Source organism: Mandrillus leucophaeus, unplaced genomic scaffold (assembly GCF_000951045.1).
Source record: "Mandrillus leucophaeus isolate KB7577 unplaced genomic scaffold, Mleu.le_1.0 Scaffold152, whole genome shotgun sequence".
NCBI classification, from domain to species: domain Eukaryota; kingdom Metazoa; phylum Chordata; class Mammalia; order Primates; family Cercopithecidae; genus Mandrillus; species Mandrillus leucophaeus.
The window spans coordinates 2,714,752-2,724,355 of record NW_012101499.1 but is presented as its reverse complement, the minus strand read 5'-3'; the positions used below and the strand labels follow the sequence as shown (position 1 = coordinate 2,724,355).

Below are 9,604 nucleotides of genomic sequence, written 5' to 3'. Positions count from 1 at the left end.
AAAGAAACAGGCTTAGTGAAACTGAATGATGATAAGAAACATCCCTACCTAATTTGTTACTTTTCCACAATTTGAACTTTCCTATTCACAGTTCTCTTGTCCCCTCTGCACCACGCCACGTCCTCATTCAAATCCTGTTTTTTTAATGAACGATAAAGAATCCTCCATCTTCTCTTTTCAGTGGACAGTTTGCAGTTGTGAAGAAATGCCGTGAGAAAAGCACTGGCCTCCAGTATGCCGCCAAATTCATCAAGAAAAGGAGGACTAAGTCCAGCCGGCGGGGCGTGAGCCGTGAGGACATCGAGCGGGAGGTCAGCATCCTGAAGGAGATCCAGCACCCCAATGTCATCACCCTGCACGAAGTCTATGAGAACAAGACGGACGTCATTCTGATCTTGGAACTGTGAGTGCTGCCTGGGCCAGGCTGGGCGGGAGAGAGTGTGGTGGGCGGGAGAGAGTGTGGTGGGCGTCAGCCGCAGCTTCGTTCTAGCCGGACCACGCCACAGACAGCCCAAGAGATGGATCAGGAATTGGTTCTCCTGTACAGGGTGTGTGAGAGCCATGCTGCCTGACCTGAAACCAGCTGCAGGGATCTAGAACAAACTCAAAAGAGCAGCTCCCATCACTGTGGTTTCACCCAGTTTGCAAGAGGGTCTCCCAGTCTTGGGGTTCACCACTTTCTGGGGTTCATCTTTGTCATGAGCACATCTATATTCTGAGTTTCCCGTTAAGCTTCAAACATATGTCCTTCTCCCCTCTCTATTCCTGTCCTCTCTCTTTTTTTCTGTCTTTCTTCCTCTGTTCTATTTATCTCTTCCCCCCATCTCTTCCCCCTCCCTCTATCTTAAACGCATGAACCCCATTTTTAACTGCTGAATCCATCAACACTAATTATATGAATAGGTAAAACTGAGCCAGAATCACTCAAATAGGACTTGTTTTTAAAGCAAGTTGCTGATTTTCTCAGGCAAGCCATGCCCATCGGATGTTATTATGGGAAACTGATTGCGGCGGGTGTGGTGTTTCTCATCTCCCTCTCCCACCCCTCCGGTCCCCAGCTTCCTGCCTGCTGTGCCGAGTGGGGCCCCACTCCCTGTGGCTGAGTCCAGCAGCACATGCTGGCGGGAGAGGACAGGAAGCCAGCCTGGGGCGCACATCTGTCTGTCTCCGGGCTTTTGGGATGGAGGCGAGATGTGAGTGCCTTGAGGGAGGAGGGACGGATGGAACTAAAGAAGATTTGAGGACAAACCCATCCTCGGTGGCTCTTAGTGATAGCAGACTCCATCCATTGAATGCAGCCTCTTGAATTCAGATTTGCCCTTTTACCCATCCAACAGTCCTCTTCTTTGCGATCCAATGGCCTCCTTCTTTGCAGATACCTCAGGTATAAGAAGAAATTTTTAAGACCACAGGAGAAGGTTGGCAGAGCTGCCAGGCCAGCTCCCAGGCACCACCCTGCAGGTACCTCGACTTTGCAATCCCAGGTGTCTGCAGTCCCCACAGCATCTTGTCTCACTACTGGGATTTGGGCACATTTCTGTATGGGTCTTAGCCACAAATTTCTTAACCATAAAATGGGGTTAATAATATCTCAGAAGGTTTATGGGGAGATAAATGATATAAGAATTTTTAAATACCTAACACTGTGCTGGCTTGTAGATGAGATTAATATGTTCCCTCCTTCCTTCCTTCCTTCCTTCCTTTTTTCCTTCCTTCCTTCCTTCCTCCCTTCCTTCCTTCCTTCCTTTCTTCCTTCTTTCCTCCCTCCCTTTTCTCCTTTCCTGCCTTCCTCTCTCCTTCCTTCTTCCCTTCCTCCCCTCTTCCAAATCATCATTTCTCGATCTTGGCACAAGTGACATTTGGGGCGGAATCACTCTTCCTTCAGGCTGTCCTAAACATTGTAGAATGTTTAGCAGCATCTCTGGCTTCTACCTACTGGATGCCAGTGGCACTCTTCCCCCATGTTGTGACAACTAAAAATATGTCCAGACATTGCCACATGTACCCCGAGGGCAAAATCCCTGCTTCCCCCCGTACCCCTCCCCTCGCAACTGAGAACTCTGGCTTTAAAGGAAGAACAGAGCTTTAAGGGGCCAGTAGATTAAGGACTTGCTTGGGGTACAGCAGAGGAAAAGGGACAAATCATGGTATAATCCTCACTGTGGCTTTATATGGCTCCTGGGAGGCAGCAGCCTGGAGTGAAGATGGGGGCTGGGGAACCAGACAGAACTGGGATCAAAATCCAGGGCAAATCCTTTCTTGTCTTTAAGCCTGCATTTCCTGCCTTAAGACAGTGAATACAAAGTGCCTGGAAAAAGAAACATAACAAATCACAACTATTCTGCCTTTTCAAATAATTCCCAGGTAGCGCCCAGTGACTCAAGAATGTCACTTATCCTCATTTCATACTGAAATATTTGAGCAATGCCTATGAGTCACTGACCCTCTTGTGCCTGTCGGCATGTACATATTGCGCATTCAACTTCTGTTGACTGACCCCAATTCACAGATAGTTCCCATTAGGTGCATTTACCCTATGCCTAAATTGGGTGGCATACAATTATTTTTTTACCATTTGATTATGTAAAATTTTTATTTATGATAGAGCAAATACAGTGTTGGAGGAGGGTTGTGTCATTCTATGAAAGTTAACACATGTAAATCATGTAACCAGCACTCTAATTGGGACTCAGAACAGTTCCCATACCCCTAAATACTCCAGTACTCCTTGTATTAATACTACCCCTTCACGCCTACCCTCTGCCACCTAACGCCTGCATGCCCTGAGCTGGTCTTCCTCACTGTTTGTATTAGTCCATTGTCACACTGCTATAAAGGCAGACCTGAGACTGGGTAATTTATGAAGAAAAGAGGTTTAATTGACTCATGGTTCTGCAGGCTGTACAGGAAGCATGGCCAGGGAGGCTCAGGAAACTTACAATGATGGCAGAAGGTAAAGGGAAAGCAAGCACCATCTTCACATGGCCGACAGGAGGAAGAGAGAGAGAAGGAGGAAGTGCTACACACTTTCAGACAACCAGATCTCCTGAGAACTCTATCAGGAGATCAGCAAGGGGGAAGTTCACCCCCATGATTCATTCACCTTCCACCAGGCGCCTCTTCCGATATCAGGAATTAAAATCTGGCATGAGATTTGAGTGGAGACACAGAGCCAAACCATATCACTATTGTTTTGTCATTTTGAAAATGTCCAGTGAATAGACTCATACAGTATACAAGTGTTTGAAACTAGCTGCTTTCACTTGGCATAATGCATTGGAGATCTGTGTATGAAGAGTGTGTCCATTTTTATTAGTGACTGGTATTTCATTGTATGGATTTTTTATAATCCATTCACCCATTTGGGTTGTTTCTAGTATTTGATAATCATGAGTAAAACTGCTACAAACATTCGCATCCAGACTTGTGTGTGAGCGTAGGTTTTTATTTCTCTTCAGTAAATACCTAGAGGTCTTGGGATTGCTGGATCGTATAGTAAACGTGTGTTCAACTTTATGAGAAACTGCCAAGCTGTCTTCTAAAGTGAGCAGACTGTTTTACAGTTCCTGCAGCAATGGATGAAAATTCCAATTGCTCCGCCAGTGGGGCTCCGTACTGTTTTCAATTGTAGGCTTTCTAACAGTTGCATCTTGGCATACAGCTTTACATTGTTAACTGCATGATGACCCTAACTGAAAGCTGAGCGAGCTCACTGGGAACAGCTTTTAGATAGAGTGAGCGGGAAGGCCCTCAGGAGCTGGCCGCTTCCTTCACAGGGCTAGACAGGTCCCTGGTTATTTGCTCTTCATAAATTCTAGTGTCCCCTGGGAGCTGACTGTCTTTGCCTCTTCACCACCCAGGCATCTGAAGGGTTGTGATGGTTCCCTTCATGCGTCAACGTGACTGGACCATGAGGAGCCCAGATATTTGGTCAGAATAATAATTACGTCTGTGAGGATGTTTTCGGGTGAGATTAGCATTTGAATCGGTAGACTGAATAAACAGAACACACTCCCGAATGTGGGTGGCTGCATCCGATCACTGAGGGGCTCGAATAGAACAGAAAGGCTGACCCTGAGTAGGAGATCATTTTTCCTGCCTAACATGACTTTGAACTGGGACACCAGCTTTTCCTTGCCTTTGGACTTAAACTGAAGCATCAGCAGTTCCTGCGTCTTGAGCCTGCTGGCTTGGGCTGGAACTGCACCATCAGCTCTCCTGAGTCGCCAGCTTGCCGACTCACCTTGCAGATTTGGGGACCTGCCAGCTTCCATAATAATGTGAGCAAATTTCTATATATGCTTATGATGCGTAGGATGCGTATGCACAGTACGACGTGTGTTTCTCCGGAGAACCCTGATAATACAGTAGCACTAAGTACCTAAGAACAGAAAGTGCGTCTTGGAAGTCTGCCCCATTTTTTATATATTTGCATTACCTTGAAGAGGTGTGTTGTAAGTTTTTTTCTTTTGGCTGTACTTGTTTGGGAGGTTATATTTTATAATTTTTGATAGACTATTGAAGATATTAAATCTGTCCAGGAGAAACAGTCATCTTTGCTTGGAGAAAATTACCATCCTAAATTCTAATGTCTTTAACAGCAGCTTTAGTCATCAGTGACAGATTCCATTTCCACTTTTCTTTCTTAAGAATGCTGAAGTACGGCGGTGGTTAAGGAGAGAATCAAAATGAAGAACTTGTTCGGAATATAACCCCATGAGGTAATAGTGGCTGTTGGTCTGAATCTTCTGGCTCAGTAATTTTTGAGTGGATATAGTTTTTGGATTTACTGCTTTGACATGAGCTCCACGGCAAGTCAAACTTCCTCTGAGGGTTACTGATGAAGCGAGTCCCCTTGTTGAAGCCTGGTGCCTGTCTCTACCTATATATATGTGAGTTCTCTCCTCCAGACTCCAGGCCTATCCTTCCCACTGAAATAAACATCCCAAACTACCCCTTCACTTGATATTTCATGAACCACCGCCACTGACCCAAAAAGGTGTCTTTTCTGTCCTTTGTACAGAAACTATTTGGGATCTGCATTAAAGGTACAGTTATCAAATCCCAGTCCAGGAGCTGCCCTTTAACATTTTTGCAAGCCTGAAAGTAGCTTTAAAGTCATGTGTTTTTCCCCCACCTGCTTCACTGGAGAATCATTTCACAGAGGATCTGTCATTGCAGCTCAGCATAGCATACACCTGAAGGAGGCAAATGTGATTTCTTAGAATCACGATTTCAGATTTCATGTCTTCCATGTCCCATTGTTCTCTAATGAAGTCGTGCCGATACCAGAATTTCTTCTTACTGTGTTGCGGCTCACCCACACGTCGTCACATGGGCAAGCCACTACAGAACTTTTATCTCCAGTGCTTGGATCGTTTCATAACTTGCCTTGTTATCTGGTGAAGGGTGAAGCCAAACTCACAGAACTTAAAAGTCGATGCTATTTCTAAAGTTTGTGGCATTGTTCATCAGCAGCCCTGGCTTCTAGCTTGCCATTCCTAAACTGGCTGCTCAGAAACAGCTAAGTATTTTGGTCTGTGGATAGTTATGCCTTTTTCTGTCTAGCTGTCCTCTGCCCAGCCATTGTTCAAACCCAAGTGCCCTTAGGGGATAGGCATACAATGTCAATGAGGATGGTTGGCCTCCGTGAAGCCTCAGTGTCAGGGACGCCAGCTGTGGAGACTGTGGCCCACTGGAGCACTGAGGCCCCAGCCCGGAGGGACAGCCACCAATCAGTTGATTGTTGTTGTGTGTAATTTTGGATTCAGTGTTGTCAGCTCTTCCAGTTTATTCAGGAAAAGTCTGTAATCTAGATTTTTTAATATTGGCAGTCAATTCATAGTATTCATGAACAGACAAAATAAAGTATCTGAAGATTGTGTGTCTTGCACAGACTTCCAAATTCTAGTCTGTTTTATGTAAGCAATAAGTTGATTGCTACTATAGGAGAAGTAACATGAGAAAGACTGCCTCAAGGGGTTAGTGATTCTATGGGAAGGGCAGGTTGCACCCTTAGCATTATAAAATGATTTTTTTTTATATATATACAGTTTAATTTAAAACAGTGGCTCTTAAACTTTAGCACACATCAGAATTGCCTGAAGAGCTTGTCTGACTATTTGGCAAGCGTCCAGAGTTTTGTATTCAGTGGGTTTGGGGTGGGACCTAGGTGTTTGCATTTTTATTTAATTTTATTTTTCGTAGAAATGGGGTATCCCTATGTTACCCAGGCTGGCCTCAAGCTCCTGCACTCAAGCGCTTCTCTCTCCTCAGCCTCCTGATTAGGTGGGACTGGGGCGTGAGCCACTGGGCCCAGCTCAGAATTGACTTTTGGTTTTTTTCTTGAGACAGGGTCTCATTCTGTCACCCAGGCTGAAATGCAGTGGCACATTCATAACTCACTGCAGCCTTGAACTCCCGGGCTTGAGTGATTCTCCCACTTCCGCCTCCTGAGTAGCTGGGATTACAGGTGTGTGGCACCACACTCAGCTATTTTTTATTTTTTGTAGCTTCAGAGTGTTACTTTGTTGCCCAGGCTGGTCTCGACCTCCTGGGCTTATGCAGTCCTCTCACCTTGGCCTCCCAAGTTGCTGGAATTACAGGTGTGAGCCACAGCGCCTGGCCAGAATTTCCATTTTTAACAGATTCCCAGGTGATGCGGATGCTGCTGGTCTGGGTTCGTCTTTTGAGAGGCTGTGCTCCCCACAAAGGATATGTTGCCGTGCTATGTCCCGGTCTTAGTTCATTTTGGGTTTTGCAATAACAAGACCACAGACTGGGTAATTTATAGAGAAAATAAGTTTATGTTTTACAGTGCTGGAGACAGGAAGTCCATTCGACTGCGTCTGATGTGGGTCTTCTTACTGCGTCATACATAACATGGCAAAAGGCATCGCGTGGCAAGAGAGGGCAAGAGCCCACTCCCAGAGGCCCTTTTTTAAAGGTGCTAAACCCACCCGTGAAGGTGCAGGAGGCCTTATGGCCTAAATTGCTTCTTGAAGTCCCCTCCTCTCAACACTCTTACAATGGCAATTAAATCTCCGCTTGAGTTTTGAAGAGGACAAACATTCAAACCATAGCATCCCAGTGTCTCAGAACTTGACCTTTTTGGAAATGAGATGGTTTTAGATGTAATTAATTAAGATGAGGCCATACTAGAGTAACATAGAGAACCTAATCTGATAGGACTGGTGTCCTTATAAGGCCCTGTGGAGATAGAGGAATGGAGTGAAGCATCTACAAGCCAAGGAACCTGCCAGAAACTAGGACTGAGGCATGGAGCAGATTCATCCTCAGATCCCTTAGAAGGAACCAGCGCTGCCAACATTCTGAGTTAGGACTGCCAGCCCCCAGAACTATGTGGTAACAAGTTGTTGTTTTAAACCACCCCATTTGTGGTCCTCTGTTAGGGCAGGCCTAGGAAACTAACACAGAGGCACCAGTTAACAGAAACTAGATGTCCTGGACTGGGAGCCTACTCACACGTTAATCTAAAATTCTATTAGCAAGTTAGAAACAAAACAAAACATAATGCCTAATTATGGTAATGCCATCAGGTAACTGCAAAATGATGCAATATGTACATCTTACTCCCTGCAGATAGCCTGAGCAGAGAAGGATTGGAGAGGAGGTGGGGGTTTGGAGTCTAACATAAGATAAGGAAGAAATGGACATCACCAGCTTCTGGCCTGCTTCAGGATGGTCACCCGAGTAGCTCCGGATCACATGTCTGAAAGGTTACCATGTTAAGAATTGTAAAGTAAAAGTGCTAAGATGTCCGAATAAGTATTAGCATAGCGGATTGTTCCAGGGAAATCAAGCCAGTTCAGTTCTCCAATCCTATATTTCTCCCCTTATTTGTTCTGCTTCCATTTCGAAGCACATCTTTAAAACAGAGTAACCCCATTTAGCTTTCTCTCTCTTTCTTTGTGACAGGAAATTCCATTTAATTAGTGCAGTCTGCTGTGGTTGTGGCCAAGTGCAGGGCATGGAATGAATAATGCATTTCTTATATTTAAAAAGGTAAATTTTACTGATGTTTTTAATCATGGTAAAACAACATGCAGTTTACCATCTTAAGTATTTTTAAGTGCACAGTACAGCAGTGTTAATTATATGCATATGGTTGCGCAACAGATTTCTAGAGCCTTTTCATCTTGCAAAACTGAAATCCTGTTTGCCTATTGAACAACTCTTCTTTTTAGCTCTGTTTTTTACTTTGGCTAAGTTAATAATTTCTGGAATTCAGTTTGCCTATCACAAACAACTGCCAAGTTGTATTCAAACATTTGTGCAGTATTAGGTCGCTTTTTGTAGGATCACGGTTCAGTTGGCTCACTCCGTCTTTCATAGCCAAACTGAGCTGCTAAATAATCAGAATACAAACACAACTTTGTTTTTCATTGTATGTCAGCGTGGTGCATGTATGTAGACGAACATATGGTGCCTTGGTCAGCAAGATCAGAATCATAAGAGCCTTTCAGGAAACACATGCAGTGATTAAAGTGATAGTTTCAAAGGATCTTAAAAGTGGCAAAAATGGTACAGAGCTGAATGCGGTGGTCGGGACTTCGGGAAGCTGATAAATGGGGTGCGTGGTGCACAGCCCTTCCGTCTCCTATCTCTGCTTCTCTCGGGGCGCTCCCGAACCACAGTAGCACACACTCAGAGTTCCTCAGTGCCTTCTTTTGCTGCCACATTTGTTCTCTCTTTTCTGAGCTCGAGCCAGCTCTTTTGACTTTTTGAACTTTTGTCTTTATTCACAAAGGTAATTTCAAGAGCTCTTGTGGGTTCCACTTCTGGCATCCCGCTCCTCAGATATCTACTATTAGGCAAGAGCAGAGAAGTAAAGTGCATTTGGCAGCAGTCTCTGCCTTTCAAAGCGGAGCTAAATCATGTCAAATAGGTTATTTTCCATCCAGGCATTCTCTTGAGAAAGAAAGCCCTGTGTGTGTCTTCCCCCACACTCTCATTTCTTGCCAGTTCAGTTGAAAAGTGTTCCCTTGATGTTATTAAATAGGTATTTTCACTCACTGAAGTGGATTATTTGATTTCTGCATGGCCTTAGGAAAAACTGAGACAACAGGCATCGTAAAAACAAAGCCCGTGTGGTATCCGTGAGCTCGTAGATCTGTGGTTTTTAGGATATAGTCATAACTTTAGTATCTGCCATGATGTTCTCCATGCTGATTACATGAGCTGTAAGTAATATTTGGAATCTCTGCTCATCTCTGCTTAAGACCCAGGATCGTGGTTAATTTGGGAAACTGAGGCAGTGCTGCTTAGGGACCGCCACAGCTCCAGGCAGGTGACTATTCTTAGACTCCTTCCCAGGGACCGGACTCTCTTGCACCACTCTCTGGGGTGGTGCAGGTCCTGCAAATTGTTCATACTTCCTCTTAGAAACTCTTCCCGATCTCATATCTTCTTCCTGTTTTGGCCAACCACTTCCCCAACCTGCACATCAAGCGAGTGTAATGGAAGAGAACTTTGTGGAATTGTGGCTTTAGCTGTCCCCTCACATGGACTGGTTTTGCCTCTTACCCAGTTCCCTCTCCTCACTGCCCCAGTATCTTCCCCATCCCCGTCATGGTCTCCCCAG

The 9,604-nt window shown here is 44.9% G+C and overlaps 1 protein-coding gene across 4 annotated transcripts in view; it reads left to right on the top strand.

The window, feature by feature from the left end:
- DAPK1 (death-associated protein kinase 1) overlaps nucleotides 1-9,604 on the top strand; it is a 229,796-nt gene that overhangs the window by 125,769 nt on the left and 94,423 nt on the right. For all 4 annotated transcript variants that reach the window (XM_011975208.1, XM_011975207.1, XM_011975209.1 and 1 more), the window contains one exon: nucleotides 182-403. In XM_011975208.1, the coding sequence (XP_011830598.1) occupies nucleotides 182-403 (222 nt within the window). The remainder of the gene's footprint in view (nucleotides 1-181; nucleotides 404-9,604) is intronic.